This window comes from Sorex araneus, chromosome 3 (assembly GCF_027595985.1).
Source record: "Sorex araneus isolate mSorAra2 chromosome 3, mSorAra2.pri, whole genome shotgun sequence".
Classification (NCBI taxonomy): Eukaryota; Metazoa; Chordata; class Mammalia; order Eulipotyphla; family Soricidae; genus Sorex; species Sorex araneus.
The window spans coordinates 8,350,363-8,367,723 of NC_073304.1; the positions used below are offsets into that span (position 1 = coordinate 8,350,363).

Below are 17,361 nucleotides of genomic sequence, written 5' to 3' on the forward strand. Positions count from 1 at the left end.
CTTATTATTCAGATTTTAGCTCAAGGACCCCTTATTCCAGGAAGTCCGTCCTGACCTCCCCCGGTCAGGTCTGCTAATGAGAAGTTCCTATGTCACAGTCAGTCCTTTCTTGTGGAAATTGTGAGAGTTATGCATCTTCTTTGAGTTCGTATGACATTTTCATTAAAACTGGCTTCCGCTGATGATTTCAACAAGGTGGTTACTGTGCCTGTTTATTCCTCATCATGGCATGTCCGAGTGCCAACAATAATTCCGGATGGGTGGATAAAGAAACTATGGTACCTCTACACAATGAAATACTACATAGCTGTGAGGAAAAATGAAGTCATGAAATTTGCTTGTACATGGATGAATATGGAGAGGATCATGCCGAATGAAATGAGTCAGAGAGAGGAACATACATAGAATGATTGCACTCATTTGAAAGATATATATATATACATATAAATATATAAATTTATATTTTAAATAAAAAATCAAATAAACATATAATTATATATTTATACGGTTAATTTTATATAAATTAAATAAATATATGAATATATGTTTAATTATCTATAAATTGAATAAATATATAAATATATATGTTTATATATACATATATATAAATGTGGTATATGAATAATACCCAAGGGCAATGGAAACAAGGACCAGGAGAACTGGTCCATGATGGGAAGCTTGCCACCAAATGGGAGGTTTGCAGTTAGGACAGAGAAGGGACCGTAATGATAGTGATAGTTAAAAATAACCACTTGGACAGGAACTGAGTGCTGAAAGAAGGTAAATTGAGATGCATGTTACCCTTTCAGTAACAGGATTTCAAACCACAGTGCCTAAAACGAAAATGAGATAGAGAGATGCATGTTACCCTTTCAGTAACAGGATTTCAAACCACAGTGCCTAAAATGAAAATGAGATAGGGAGAGAAAGAGAGATAGAGAAAAAGAGAGAGAGAAAGAGAGAGAAAATCAAAGCGTCTGTTATAGAGGCAGGCTGGGAAGGAAACTGTGATGTTGGTGGTGGGAATGTACACTGGTGAAGGGGTGGGTGTTGGAACACTGTATGAATGAAAGCCAGTCATGAACAACTTTATAACTGTGTATCTCATGGTGATTTAATTAAAAATAAACCTATAAAAATCCACAATACTGTCAGGCACAGGAGGCGTCTGTACCTGGTATATAGTTGTTGAATTTAGAAAAATGTCTTTGTTTGGTTGACTTAGTGGAATGAGCACTGCCCTGGGAGTCAATGCCAGGTGCTGGACCCAGTTCTCTCCTTATGGATCTCATGGCCTTAGACTGGTCACCTGCCACCCCACCTTTCTGATCCACTCCCCAGTGTGTGAAGTTGGGGGCCAGGTCAGCAACTCCTGACCTTCTGAACACCATGGGTCCTTCTTACTCTTTCCCCTGTGCTCCGAATGTCCAACTGTAAATCTACTTGAAACCGCTTAGGTTGCAATTGCTCCTGTTCTTTATGCATCCAAGTCAGGAGTGTGGGGTCACCTAGATGAGCCCCAAGGAACCAGAGAATGATCCAACACCCGGAGGCTCAGGCAGCAAAGAGGGAACAAGTGGGCCAAGAGATCATGAGACACCAAGGGCTCACACGTGCCTGCCACTCTCCACTTTAGCATTTGCAAATTAACCCCGACCCCAAGAAACACTTGCATCATCCTAGTGGGGTCTGGAAACTGAGTTGGGTAATAAAGGATTTATAGGTTTCATTGTTTTGAGCAAGGGGACTTCCGGGACGGCTAGGTCCTATCTGTCAAAGAGGCAGCCTCCAGTGCCAAACTGCAAGTTGGCGGCTCCTTGGGCCATGTTCAAATTCTCCTCTGCCCTCCCCCCAGAGCCTTCGTCAAATCTTGCAGACTATCAATCTCGGGAGCGTCCTCGTGGGCTCAGGGCAGGTGAGGCTGACTCGCATCAGCAATTCATTCCACCCCGCGAAACAATCAATAAACTCAACAACTTCACTGGGAACTTGTCCATGTGCAAATTGAATTCTGTTCTAGCGCCCCCCCCCCCCCCGCCTCTGTATTATTGACTTGAAGAAGATGGCCATGAGACAGATAAAAAAGACATAAAATTTTAAAAATGCTGATGTCGGCATAATGCATCACAGTTCACAAAAGTCTCTTTACCCACCCGAGTCCGCCTCCAGCCTGGAAATAGGCACCAGGCGGGGCATTACCAGAGTTGTGTTGGCCACGGAGGAAAGGGATGAGATGGAACCACACGGGGAAGAACAGATGTGGAGAGGGGGCGATCTTAGGGGAGCCCTGACACCACCTTCTGGACAGTGGGAGGGACCCTGAGCAAAATGTACCCCCCCATTGGGGACTGAACCTTCCCGGGGGCAGTGTGAAACCAGAACAAATGGTGGGCGAGATCCTCCACTCACAGCTTGACCCCGTGTCAGTCCCCCTTTCCCGCCTGGACCCAGGATGCTCCTTGCAGCCGGTGCACAGACACCTCCACGGTCTGCGGGAGAATTCTCGCCAACAGCGTCTGGGCTGTGGCCCTGGGGCGGGGGGGAAGGGCTGGGCAGGCGCCTCTTACCTTGAGCTTGGTCAGCGTGTGCATGTCGGCCATGAAGTCCAGCACCTCGCTGATGTACTGCCGCACGCACTCCATGGCTGCCGTCCCGCACTGAAATACAAGGACACACACGGCTGGGGATGGGGAGGTGAGGGGGGAGCACGCGCCTCGCCTGGCCCGGGCCGTGGGGCTCTCGGGAAGGCGGAGGAGGCAGGGGGGCTCTGATTTCTTGTGTTCCAGGCTCACTCCAGGACCCTCGGGGAGCCTGTGACCTTCTGCCTTCCATAGAGACAGACTGATAAAGGGCTTTGGGAGGGAGAGGGGGCAGCCTCCCAGGGAGGCTCCAGGAGGCTTTTGATCCACCCCGTGATTCTCAGAAATCACTCCTGGAGGTGCTCGGGGGACCAGATTGGATGCCGGGGATTGAACCCAGGTCACCACCTGCAAGGCGAATAGTTCCGGCCCCATGGGCTACCTTGTGTTTAAATGGGTTTTCCTACAAAGGTTTCATCTGGGTTAAATCACCCGTCACCAAAGTTCTTAATAATGTGAGTCACCCTAAAAATGACAGCAATGGTTTATCACTCCAGGGAGCCCCTAAGAAAAATGTACCTCCAAACTGCACCAGAATCTTCCCTCTTCTCTAGCCCGCCCCCCCAAATGAGATGCCAAGATAACTCTAAGTACATACGGATACACAAAATCCTCTGGCAGCTGAGCTGATGCACGGGCTGGAGCCCACAGACTTTGCACGCTGGATGCCCAGGGGTCCTCCCTAGCACCAAACTAGGGATGTTTTTCTGAGCATGGAAGGGAGCAGCCACCACGCAAAGGTGTGGCCCTAAAGCAAAAAAACCAAAGAAATCCCCAGCGTCTCATTTGCAGAGTCAAAAATTCCTGTATCCAACTAGGGGCTGGAGCGATAGCACAGTGGGGAGGGCGTTTGCCTTGCACGCGGCCGACCCGGGTTCGATTCCCAGCATCTCATAGAGTCCCCTGAGCACCGCCAGGAGTGATTCCTGAGTGCATGAGCCAGGAGTGACTCCTGAGCATCGCCGGGTGTGAACCAAAAACCCAACCCCCCCCCAAAAAAAAACCCCAAAAGAAAAATAAAAGCAAAACCAAAACTGACACCTGGTGGAAGAGATTGTCCAGCGGTTCTTATCTGGCCACAGCTACACGGAGTGAAGCAACCAGACCCGCTCACAGTCTAGCAGCAAACTTGGCGGGAGGGTGGGGTGGGGTGGGGGCGTGGGGGTGGGGTTGAAGGGAAGAAACACATGCTTGTGTATCAGGTTATTGAATGGCAGACGCCTGCCTCTTGGGGGAAGTGCATTTAGGATTAGAAGCAAAGAAAGGGAAAATGAGCGGCCAGCCCATCCCTGCATCAAAGCAGTCGGCAAGAACCCCCTCGCCCGCGTGGGTCTGACGGGATCAAACACAGGCTGTCTTTGAAGCCCGCTGAATCCAAGGCGAAGGCCTTTCTTAGACTTCCTTAGGAAAATCGGGAACATTGGATCCTTAACCGGCTCACCCAGCGGCCTTGGCTTCCCCATATGCATGTAAATCTGCCCCGCACTGAATAATATCACCTTCCGTCTCCCCGGGAATGTCACGCCTGTCAGGTCCTTTGACAGGGTAACAAACAGTAAAATAAGGTCGTTGGCAGGTCTGTCAAGAGCCTCTCCTAAGCAGCTCACATGTTGGAAGGTTTTCTGCTTTTAATTTAAATCAAGTGAAGGAATCATAAAAGGTTATTATGGCCCTGCTTTCGGAATATTAATCCTTTGGTGCACGGAAGGATTGCACCCGGTTTATTCCGCTTTCTCTGACCTTTCACATGTCACGCAGACAGAAGCAGGCTCCTCTCCTGAATTTCTTGAAAGGGATTTGTTTCTTTGGGGCAATATTTTATAACATTTCAACAGGGCAAATGTCACTGGAAATAATTACTAAGCGCATTATTCAATATTTGTCTTTTAAGTCTGAATTTTTAAAACGACGGCGAGGAATTTTACTATTACCTAGTTATTTTATTCTAGGCATAGCAAGGCAGTCTTTAAAATGCTTTATAGTCGGGATAATCTGAGCATCTAAGCTTACAAGACAGAGCATATCATTTCTAATTTCCCCTCCTGCTTTTTTTTAAAGGAGTGTGGGGGCTTCCCTAGTACTGTTCAGGGATCCCATACCCACTTTCACCAACATGTGACCCAGCAGCCATCCGTTTAATACAAGACCAAGAATGTAACGCTGCTGGGGCCCAGGGGTGCCAAAGCTGACCAGAACCCCACCTGGCGATGCTTGGGGGCCTTCAGGGCCCCACTCCGAAATGCTCAGGGACCTCCAGAGCTCTATCTCAGCACTGCAGGAGGGAGAGAACCCAGTGTCCCAACTATCATATCCTATCACCCAGCCTTTCTGCTTCTTTTCCATTACTTTGCAAGATGCGAGTGTAATGCCAGATGTGTTGTTTTAAATATAGACAGTCCCAATAAGAAAAGAAAAGGACTGAACACAGTGGCCACTCAATACCCCTATTGCAAACCACAACACCCAATTGGAGAGAGAGAGAGAGATCAAAAGGGAATACCCTGCCACAGAGGCAGGGTGGGGTGGGGGGAATGGGATTGGGGGGGAGGGATACTGGGTTTATTGGTGGTGGAGAATGGGCACTGGTGGAGGGATGTGTTTGTGAACATTGTATGAGGGAAAAACAAGTTCTAAAATGTGTGAATCTGTATCTGTACCCTCATGGTGATTCACTAATTAAAGAATAAAATAAATTAAAAAATAAATAAATAGAAAAAGAAAAGACCTCAGGACTGGAGCAATAGCACAGCGAGTAGGGTATTTGCCTTGCACACAGCCAATTTGGGTTTGATTCCCAGCATCCCATATGGTCCCCCGAGCACCGCCAGGAGTAATTCCTGAGTGCAGATTCAGGAGTAACCCCTGAGCATCACTGGGTGTGAAAAAAGCAAAAAAATAAAAATAAAATAAAACAAAATATAAACAGTCAAGTTCTATTTGCTTTTGAAGGCTGGTACTTCCAAAGAAAAACTGATATAGAATTGAAAATATATTCTAATCTCAAAAGCATGAACTGAAGCTAACCATACCCAATTCTTCCTCAAAGCTTTTTTCTGATTTTAAAGTTACATGTCTTAGTTTATAAAAGTAACACAGGTTCAATGCAGGAAACTTTACAAGCAAATTATAAATAGAACAATCATCATTATCCTAATTCTTGTCCTTTCTCTGTGTGAGGCAGGCATTGTTGCTTTCTTTCCAAATTGTTATGCATAGTACATATACACATATGCACGATATTTTATTATAAGATTGAGAATTTTTTCAAGCTGCTTTTTAATGAAATCTGTCATAGCAGTTTCCAATTAGTTGTTTTAAAATTTGATTTGGTAGCTACATGTCTATCTTCTGGATGTGTCCTATTGAGTTCAAATAATATCTTAATGGTAGATATCAATTTTATCTTCATATCTTGCTTATTTAAAATGCCGTTTCAATAAACATGCTCGCCTATCACTTCACGTGTGCATATTTAATTATATCTCAAACTCGGTACTAGAAGGAGCCTGTCAAATCATTGTTGAGTGAGGCTGTACATATTTCACTATCACCAGAATTTAATAAGGATGTAAATTTCATTTCATCATCAGTAAATTTAATAGTTAAGAAATACCACGGTGGAGGAAAACTGACACTTTGGTGGTGAGCATGGTGGGGTAACACTGTACCCCTAAAACATGGAAACTTGTACACTCTTATAAACCAGTATTATCTCAATGTATTTAAAAATATATACGTAAAGATGAAAAGAGGATTTGGGGCTAGAGATAAAGTAGGCGAGGCCTTGCCTTGCACATGGCCGACCTGAGTTTGACCTCCAACACCCCATCTGGGGTCCCCCAAACCTCACCAGGAGTGATCCCAGTGTGCAGAGCTGGGAGTAACCCCTGAGCACTGCCGACCTCCCCCCCAACACCCCCAAAAGAAAAAAACAAGGTTTCCTAACTTATTTTACTCTTCATGTTTTTATATTTTATGTTAACTTCGGTGAGGGTGACAATTCATTGAAATGGCAAACTGGCTACTGGCACGTTGTGGGTGGAGCCTATACATGTCGGTTGCTTTTTTATTGTTATTGGAATATCTGTCTTTCACTTCCTGACTTCAATCTATCTTTTTCCGTGCAAGGGCTGTTATCCTTAGCTAACACAGGTGATGAACACCGAGGTATATGGAATTAAACACGGGCTATGAGATAGTACCTGGGACACGTGCGGGCTTAACAGAACAGACCCGAGCAGAGTCTGATTCTGGGCACTGCTAAGCGGGGGCAGGTCCTGGAGGCCCCTGCTGGGCTGAGGTGGCCCCGCTGTCCCTGGTACCACAGGGTCTTAGGACCATCACATCTTACAGCCTTTGCTGAACTAAATAGGCCGGCTGGGAAGGCCCTCACGCCCCCTGGGGAGCACCACTCCGGAGCCCCTGGCCCTCCTCCACAGAGTGAAGCAAGGAGGAAACGAATGTCCCTGGGGCAGAGTCAGCTTCTCACCTGCCCCGTCTCTCTTCCTCCCTAGCAAGCAGGTAATGCACCTTTCCCATCAGCCCCTGTGGTCAGGGATGGTCACGTAACTGTGCTCACGGCAGTGGGGAGGGAGCAGGCGGCCCAGCACGGCTTCCTGACCTGCCCTACGGAAACCTCCCGTGTGTACTGTCCCTTCTTTTGCTCCCACCACCGCCTGGCTGCTGAGGACTCCACATGATGGAAGGGGGCAGAACTGGAACCATCCACGGAGAGGCATTCGGATGGAAGTCTTACCACTCCACTACTCAAGGGGCCCACTCGAACATCCACGAGCAAACAACAAGCACCTTGTGTAAAGACGCTGAGACCTTGGGCTTAACTCACAGCACGGCGAACTACTCTGTTTTCCAAAACTCTTCCTAAAGACGGTCTGGGTGCGAAAGACGGTACAGGGCGGAGGCTGGCCTTGCATGCAGGTGGCCCTGCTTCAATCCCTGGCACTACCTGTGGCCCCTTGAACTCCAAGAGTGACACCTGAGCGCAGAGGCAAGAACAGCCACTGGCAAAGGCTGGGGGGTGGCCCCAATCCGTCTCCCCTCACAGTTAAATTTAAAAAAGACCACGGAGGAGCTGAGGAGCTGGCTCAGAGGCTGGGGTGTACGCTCTGCGTGCCGGAGGCATCAGTACAACCCCTGGCCCGCACAGACTCTGAGCAGAGGGCCCACGGCAGGCCCCAGGGCACTGCCAGGCCATTCCCCCAAACAAAATGACAGTCTGTCAGTTCTATTCCCAGAAATTTACTATAAAATCTGTTATAAATTTCAAGTATTCTAAAATATGGACAATGGACAAAGATTTATACACAGAGAGGCATTTGACATTAGTTATTGTTGCAGAATATTAAAAATAGAATACCCAATAGCGAGGAATCTTATGTTTGTTGATATGAATATTTTAAAATAATGTTAACTCAACACTAACCATGTGTGATACTGTATTAATATGTTTTAAATGTATGACCTCTTCCATCTTTAACCTACACAGTAGGTCCGATTATATCCTGTTCTATATACAAATCCACACAAATAATATAAAGCAAATAATTCAAATAAAATAATCATAGATTAAATCCTAGCTTCTTAAACTGTGGGTGGAATTTCCAAACGTCTAAAATTTGTTTTAAAATGGATTTGTTTATGACTTACAATGACCAAATGTTTGTTTGGTTTGTATACCTTTTTATATTCCTATGATCCAGGTACTACTCAAAAAATTCTCGGGCCAAAAGGGATCACTAGTGGAAAATTTTTTCTTGTGTGTGTGGTCATGTTGGTGGGGGGTGGGTCACACTCAGCTGTGCCCAGGGCTTACTATGCTCAGGAGTCCTAAGGAATAACTCCCAGCAGTGCTCAGGGGACCATGTGGGGTACAAGGGATCAAACCGGGTTGGTTGCTGTCCTATCTCTCTGGGTCCTAGAGTTGACGCAGGTCTGAAACTCTGATATGAATCTAAAACCCTTCTTTCCTTACCTGATAAGAAAATATCTTTGACCTCTGAACAAGAGGTAACACTCTACGGCCATTATATTTTGGAGGAAAAATGTTTATGACATAGGAAGCCAGGCTGCCTCTAACATGGTTTCAACTATGCTCAGATAAAGTTACACAGAAAAAAAAAAAGCAGAAATGAAATACACTAATTGCAGTGCTATAGCAATTCCACCTCTGTGGGAGAGGTGCTGGAGAGAGAGTGAAATGGGCTGAGCAAAGGCTTCACACGCCGGAGGGTTCTATTCCCAGCATCCACGGTCCCCGAGCACTGCCAGGTGTGACTCCAAACACAGTGCCAGAAGCAGACCCTGAGCACTGCCAGGTGTGGTCCAAAAACCCAAGAAAGCTTTGCTTGTCAACGTGGTAGATAAAACCAGAATACTTATAAAAAATTCATAAAACTCTTTTAGAAAACAGTCTGGGAATACATATCAGGATAACTTTCCCACTCAGGCCAGGAAGCCGGAGAAGAGGCCTGAGCACACACTTGCATGCAGGATCCCCATTTGGATCCCCGGTACTAGATGTTACCCCCAGCACTGCTGGGAGTGACCCCCGGAAGCACGACACCCTGGGGAGGGCCCCTGAGCACCATCAGATGTGCCTAAAATCCAATTTTAAGAAAAGACACTATCATTTAAAATAAAGATGACAGGTGTGTATATTTGCATATAGGTTTACATATATGTGCACATTTATAAAGAAACTAGAAAGTAGGGGGCAGTAGGATTAATAGAGAGAAAGGGACTTGCCCTGGACTTGGCCAAGCCCAGTTTGATCGCTTGCACCCCACAGGGTCCCCCACCCCTGCCAGGAGTGATGCCTGAGAACAGAGCCAGGAATAAACCCTGAGCACTGCCAGACAGAGCCCCAGAAAGCAAAAAAATAAAAACTAACTAGGAATTACATAAATTGATAAGAATAGTTCAGTAGACAAATTAGAATGCTGAATGAATAAAAACCTAAGTTTTATTGGGGGGGGGCCTAGCTGAGCAGTCCAGCACAGGTGTGACGTGTATAAGCCCCTGAGTCTGATCCCCTGATCCCCAAATTCCTTTTTTACTTATGCAGCAGACGTCTGACTTGAGGGCTGATTATAGGTATTTATTTTCCTTTTTCTGTTTTTTTTTCTTTAAAGAAAATATACCATTGTTCTATTAACAACATCTTTAACATTTCTGAATTTGCTGCAGTGACCCCCACTAACCAATACATGATTATGATTTCTCATTTCAGGCCCGTCAATGAAAATTTTAAGATATTTCAAAATGATAGCTCACTAGTTGATGAATGAAGAAACATTAGACATCACCAGAGGAAATGATAATATAAAGGAAAACAAGGTATTGCAACTCTTATTTCTTCCTGGCAGTAGTTACATCAAATTGGTTAATGGGAGCCAATATAAGAAAATTGATTCTGGAAAAAAAAATTGAACTTAATCAAATCTATTTTGTATGGCTGGTCATTTCTTTCCTACCTTTAATTCACTCTTTCCATTCTAAAACCATTCTATTCATGTTTCCTGGAATTAGAAGTTTCCAAGATAGGGATCCATTCAAAACTTCACTAACGAGGGGCTGGAGCAATAGCACTGTGGGTAGGGCGTTTGCCTTGCACACAGCTGACGCAGGTTTGATTCCCAGCATCCCATATAGTCCCCTGACCACCGCTAGGAGTTAATTGCTGAGTGCATGAGCCAGGAGTGACCCCTGTGCAGCGCCGGGTGTGACCCCAGAAGCTCCCCCCCCAAAAAAAAAAACTTCACTAACGCTCTTTTAAATGGGATACTACATATCTTCAATTTTACAGCATTTGTTATCTCTAGAGTGAACCAGGATTACAGGCCAAAAAAAGCGTCCTTCCTACGTGAAGCACTCAGGAGAAATGGAAAATGTAGAAGGTGAGTTCTGTCAGGACTTACTCCGGGCACAGAGGCGATCATCTGCTTGCTCAAGATGGTCGACTCAGCTAGCTTGGTTCCAGCATCTGCGCAAATAAACTAATAAGAAATTGAAAGAATCATTATTTCTAAGAGCACTGGGACAGTAATGAGTCATTTATCATTTACCGATCTTGGTTTAAATTCATTCATGATGACTTTGGTGACAGTGTGTCCTGGGAAACATCTAGGACTAGCCATCATGAGTGTTCACTCCTGTTGAAAACTCAGAACTCTCTGACTGCGACTAACACACAGGGTCTCACTTCACCCAGACACCTTGGTGGCCCTGAAACGGTGTTTCAGTCAAGGAAGACAGCAGAGAGGTCCTCAGTATTTTCCTTATCCGCAAGTTACCAGTCAACATAGTTTCATGCACTTCCGGACAGTCACCAAATTTTCACAACCCACCTGGGAGTCTCTCATGACATTCTACAATTTGAATGAAAACAAGTCAATCTGCCTCCCAGTAGGTTGTTTTACTTGTCTCGGCCTCTCTGAGGCCCTTCTGCTTCCGGTCTTCCTCCTTCCACTTCCTCCCTGGCCGTGGTCTGTGTTGATGGTGTCCCCACACCTGTTCTGCGTGCCTCCACGTCCACTGCAAGTCACTGCACTGGGTCGAAGTGACCTACGGGTCTATTTCCCCAAGTCTGAGAGCAGACTTGGGGGACCTCGCCCCCACCCTCATGAGCTTAGTGCCTGCCCTGTGGAGAGGCCCACGAGTATGTGTGAAATGAAGACTGACCGATGAGGACTTGGGATCATGGGGAAGAATTTTCCAGACTTCTATTGAATTTGCCTCAATCCAGATGTTTATAGATGTCTCCACTTAAGCAACACTCAACGACTTATAGTGTTGGGGGAAAAGTCACACATAAAGTCTGTCACTATGAGTAACAAGCTCCTGGTTAATTGATCTCTCCTGGCCTCGGGCTTGGAACCCCAACAATATTGGGAGCCCAAAGTTGCAGCTGTACGGAAGCCCAGAGACACTACAGCAGGATGCCTCATCTTCCCAGAGAAAGGGCACCACGAGGGACAGGGAATCCTGACCTTGGGCTCAGCTTGACAGGCTTCTTCCCTATCAAACTGGGGAGGGTTGAGAGGGTTAGGGTTGGAGAGAGAATCTCAAAAAGGCTGTCAGGGAACAGAGGTCAGTGCTATGTGGAGGGCCTTGGGCTGGAGTCTCTGCACCACCAATGGGCCAGGCCACTGCCCAGCAAGGCAGAGTGCTAACTCAGGGCCTCTGGAGACAAGAGGTTCTGTGACTTCCTGCTCACAGTCACCAACTGGTCTTCAGCGGGAGATGGGGTTCTCCAGGCATGGCACCTCAGCAGAGCCTTCGGGCTAAGGGGGGTGGCAGCAAAAAGGCACTTTGTGTGGACGCGGGTCTCCATGCTCATATTATGACCCCTTAACTGGCTGGAGCAATAGCATTTGCCTTGACACGGCCAACTCGGGTTCGATTCCTCTGCCCCTCTTGGAGAGCCTGGCAAGCTACCCAGAGTATCTCACTCGCACGGCAGAGCCTGGCAAGCTATCCAGAGTATCTCATTTGCACGGCAGAGTCTGGGCAAGCTACCCATGACGTATTCGATGTGTCAAAAACAGTAACAACTAGTCTCACAATGGAGACGTTACTGGTGCCCACTCGAGCAAATTGATGAACAATGGGACGACAGTGCTACAGTGCTACTGACCTCAAACACAGTGACAGAAAGCGGGAAGACCTGTGTGGCCATTAACTCTGGCAAAGAAAACGGCAGCTCACAAGAGCTAGCCAGGAAATGCCTCGAAGTTTCCATTCCTTTATTTAGGAATGCTTGCATCAGCTTTCTTATTTTGGAGAAAGTCGAATATCAGGAAAAGCAAATCAATCACAGTATAAAGAGAAAAGCAACACACGTGTTTCATTTTGCTCAAGCACCTAAATAAAAGAGGTAAGAATTTGTAGAGGTGAACGGTAGAAAGAAGGAACGATCTAGTCTTGAATAATCTAGGGCTTGATGTCCCACAAAACTTATTTTCTAAAGCAACCCATGTGCAGAGTTGCAGAGAGAGAGAGAGAACCCCCTGCATGTCTGCTTCAAAAGAAGTTCGGGGACCAAAATGTCAGGACAGCATTTCAATCAGGTCACAAGAGCATTGAGACCACACCATGGAGAAGCCAGCAGACAGCGTGTCTAAGGGGAGCACTGGAGTGAGAGCTCTGGGTATGAACCGAAGAGTGGTTTCATGCTCCAGCCACCTAATGACAGGTGCAAGTGTCATCAGGGCCCCGAGGGAGGCACACACAGGCCAGGGAAGGCAGCCACATTCTAGAAGCCTGTGTCAGCCAGCATCCTTAGCTGAGAGAAACCAGTAACCTCATTCACGCTGTCTGTTCATCACCGCGGTGTCCCAACGGGATACAAATTCAAACGCTTGACTTGAGATAAATGACAACTCTCCAAGTCGGACGTCAGCAAAAACTGCTCCCAACTTGACAGAGGTACATGTCAGAGTCGGGTATATCCAACTCCATGGACTCGTAAACTCCTGTGTCTGTTGACGCAAGGCCTTCCATCCTGTGTAACTTTACACTCTGTACTTCAGAAACTTCTGCCTCCCTTCCACCCAGACCGCTGACCATGAACTGACAACTCCAGAACCGTTTTCTAGAATCACACAGTACACAAAACTGTATGGAAGACCGGAGGCGGGGAGGGAGCGGCGCTGTGGAAGGAGGGATTCTCTACGCGGAGAGAGAAAAGACACACCTGCAGGGACAGAAAGGCACACAAAAGAACACGCCGTCCATTATGTGCCATTCCTCAATTTATCATCAAAATGATCCTCAAAATAGCATCTCGTCCCACAGAGGGGTGAGTTTATAACTAACTCAACTTGCATTAATAATCCCACACGTCAGTAGTATCCGGATTAAAAACAACAGCCAGATCATTCTCCTTTGTTCTCTGCCCACAGTGAACCTCTCTTGGAAAGAGAACTTCTCACCCACCTGGCTTCTCCCCGCTAGGAAAGGCAGGGGAGGCCTGCCAGGGTGGGGGGACGGGAGGGGGGAGGGGCCCACATGTTTGGGCAGAACATCTCCTCCTGACACATCAGAGGTGCAGAGGAAATTCTTCGGATTGGAGCCTGCAGTTCTTACGGTGGCTTTTTAGAGTTACCACTCTAGAGAGCAAGTTTTGTTTGAGTCCATGTCAACAGCACTCCTAAGACCCCATCCCATGTTAACCAGCTGCAGCAGGCCTGCAGAGGAGAAAAAGTTGCCAGGGAGGGCGAAATGTCAGTAGGGCCTAATAGAAACAATAAAATAACGCAGCTGCCCAGACTACAGAAGGATGGCAGACGAATGGCCCAGCTCTGATGGGCAGAGAAATGAATTAAATTGTTCTGTTAGGTAAATTTGTTACTGATCTCAGGCCTTTGTTGAAAGAAAGAAAGAAAGAAAGAAAGAAAGAAAGAAAGAAAGAAAGAAAGAAAGAAAGAAAGAAAGAAAGAAAATGAGAAAGAAAGAAAGCGAGAAAGAAAGAAAGAAGGAAAGAAAGAAAGGAGGAAAGAAAGAAAGGAAGAGAGAGAAAGAAAGAGAGAAAGAAAGAGATAAAGAAAGAAAGAAGGAAAGAAGGAAAGAAAGAAAGAGAGAAAGAAAGAAAGGGAGAAAAAGAAAGAAAAGAAAAAAGGAAAGAAAGGTAAGAAAGAAAGGAAAGAAAGAAAGATGGAAAAGAGGAAGGAAGAAAAGAAGAAAGAAAGAAAGAAAAGAAAGAAGGGAAGAAAGGAGAGAGAAAGAGAAAGAGAGAGAAAGAGATAAAGGAAGGAAGGAAGGAAGGAAGGAAGGAAGGAAGAGAGGGAGGTAGGTAGGGAAGAAGGAAAAAAGGAGGGAGGGGAGGAAAGAAAGGAAGGAAGGAAGGAAGAGAGGGAGGGAGGGAGGGAGTAAGGTAGGAAGGAAGGAGGGAAGGAGGGAAAGAAGGAGGGAAGGAGGGAAGGAAGGAGGGAAGGAGGGAAGGAAGGAAGGAGGGAAGGAAGGAGGGAAGGAAGGAAGGAAGGATGGAAGGAAGGAAGAAAGGAAGGAAGGAAGGATGGAAGGAAGGAAGGAAGGAAGGAAGGAAGGAAGAAAGGAAGGAAGGATGGAAGGAGGGAAAGAAGGAGGGAAGGAGGGAAGGAAGGAAGGAAGGAAGGAAGGAAGGAAGGAAGGAAGGAAGGAAGGAAGGAAGGAAGGAAGGAGGGAGGGAAGGAGGGAAAGAAGGAGGGAAGGAGGGAAGGAAGGAGGGAAGGAGGGAAGGAAGGAAGGAGGGAAGGAGGGAAGGAAGGAGGGAAGGAAGGAGGGAAGGAGGGAGGGAAGGAGGGAGGAAAGGAGGGAAGGAAGGAGGGAGGGAAGGAGGGAGGGAGGGAAGGAGGGAAGGAAGGAGGGAAGGAAGGAAGGAAGGAAGGAGGGAAGGAAGGAAGGAAGGAAGGAAGGAAGGAAGGAAGGAAGGAAGGAAGGAAGGAAGAGAAAAATCTACCCCGTCAGAGGGACATACAGTGGGTAGGGCACTTTCCTCACGCCGAGCAGACCCGGTGTTTCATTGCCAGCACCACATACGGTCCCCCGAGCCCCTTCTGGAGCGATTCCTGAGCAAGAGCCAAGAGTAGGCCCCGAGGACCATTGCTGTGGCTAAAACACCAAAATGGAAAGAAGAAAATTCTCCTTAAATCCCGAAGGCCACCTAACTTCATGTATTAAGAACAAATGAAAAGGGCGGAAGGTATGATAAGTCACCCCCACGGAGCAGGGGCCAGAGATAAAGACTCCCGCCTCCAGGAAGAATTTCAAGAATGTGAAAAGACAGCCGGGTACTTGGCACTGCGCTGAACTACGGGGGACCCAAAGCACGGCCCACCGCTCTTGTTCTTTAAGGGAATCTTCTTACTGCGAGAGCACTCTGAAGAAGAGCAAAGGTCCACAGGGGCAACGCGAACAGGAAGAGCTCCAACACGGTGTGAGCTGATCTGCTCATTTCTGTTCAGAGAAGGAGCGAGAGAAACAGGGCCGTGGGTCCCCTGGGAAGAGTGAGCGGCCAATCGAACCCTCCAGCAATGGCCTCGCCCCTCAAGCGAGGGGTCACGGGTGTCCAGAAGGGTTCCCAGTGTGGGTGAGGGGTGGGTCCTACCAACTGCGCTTTCTTCTGTGTCCGAGCTGCATTTGCAGGTAAACCGCGGCCCCTCCAGGCTGTGAGCCGGTGCCCACTGCTCTCCGCCCCTTATGCTTGTCCAGCCTCACCGTCCCGCCCAGGGAAAGCATCCAGGGAGGAGAGAAGGAACGAAAAGGCAAGAGTCTCCACGAGGAACACGAGTGGCCTCCCCTCGGCCCACGAGGGGGACTTCTCGTGAGGAACCAGCCGGGAAGCGCAGCTCAGAAACGGGAACGGGTGAGATAACGGGATACCGAGAGAATGCCTCCCTTTCGTTTCCCTCAGTAATGACAGTGGCCTAGGGGAAGGTCCTGCAGAACAGCTGGGTCACTCCCCAAACAGCCCTTTGGGGCTGGGGGGCCGGAGCGAGGTCCATGAAGTTGATCCTCTCAGGCGGGAACTCAAAATGCTTTCAAAAATACCAATCCAGGGGCTGGAGCAATAGCACAGCAGGTAGGGCATTTGCCTTGCATGCAGCCGACCCGGGTTTGATTCCCAGCGTCCCATATGGTCCCCTGAGCACCGCCAGGAGTAATTCCTGAGTGCAGAGCCAGGAATAACCCCTGTGCATCGCCAGGTGTGACCCAAAAAGCAAAAAAAAAAAAAAAAAAAAAAACCCAATCCAAATGAAAAGTCTCACTGCTTCATTTCTGTCATTTGCTGGAATGGGTCGGTGACAGATGCTGTTTTTAAATGATGAAAATGTTAGGGCCGGAGAGATAGTAGAGCAGATAGGGAGTTTGTCTGGCACCCAGCTGAGCCGGTTTAACACCCACACCTCATACCGTCTCTCAAGCTCGGCCAGGAGGAACCCCGGAGCCGAGAGCCAGGAGCCAGCCCTGAGCACTGCCGGGTGGAGCTCAAAAACAAAGAGAAAAAGAGGAAAATGTCCTCACTGGAAACAGCATGTGAGAATCCAAAACCCCCTTCCAAGAAGCCTTGAGTCTTTTTGCCTGTTTTTTTCCCCCTTCAAGTTAATTTGTTTTTGTTATTTCTGCACCAAGCTGGGATGCAGTAATGGCTGTTTTCATAGTTTCCATAAGCACCAGGCTAGGGGGAAGTGTCACTATTCTTTGGCTGTCTCGGGACAAGTGCTTATTAAGGTTGACTAACATACTTCACTGGAAACCAGCCCTCGCGCAGTGCCGGGGAGGGGTGCTGGACCCCAACACAATCAATCACCCGGATCTGCTCTGCTTAAAATGGAAGCGACAAAGGGAATACAGTTGAGGTTCAGGAGAAAGCTCCTTTGGGACCTCAGGTTCTTTCGAGATGGCACATCCCCATCAGAAACTTCTAGAAGCAATGAGCTGCCATCACTGTCAGCTTGCCTGTATCACCCCTGCCATCCCTGTCGCCCACTTGCCTGTATGCCCCCTGCCATCACTGTCGGCTTGCCTGCATCCCCACAAGGGCGGGTTCACTAACTCTGGCCCGCACCAGGTAGGCACATTCATCTTCACCTTCAAAGTTCTTGCCTCCAAAGGTAGCATTGCTAATTGGTGTGTGCACGAAAGACATTGAGCCCAGGGCAGTCTGTCCAGTGAAGCCATCTATCTGTCTGATGGATGTCCTGGCTGTGGAGGATGCTCAGAA

The 17,361-nt window shown here is 47.5% G+C and overlaps 1 protein-coding gene across 15 annotated transcripts in view; it reads right to left on the minus strand.

The window, feature by feature from the left end:
• The window catches only part of UNC79 (unc-79 homolog, NALCN channel complex subunit), a 295,942-nt gene that overhangs the window by 18,947 nt on the left and 259,634 nt on the right, over positions 1-17,361 (minus strand). For all 15 annotated transcript variants that reach the window (XM_055133643.1, XM_055133648.1, XM_055133638.1 and 12 more), the window contains 2 exons: positions 10,577-10,654; positions 2,568-2,657 (listed from right to left, as the gene is read on the minus strand). In XM_055133643.1, coding sequence (XP_054989618.1) covers positions 2,568-2,657; positions 10,577-10,654 — 168 coding nt within the window. The remainder of the gene's footprint in view (positions 1-2,567; positions 2,658-10,576; positions 10,655-17,361) is intronic.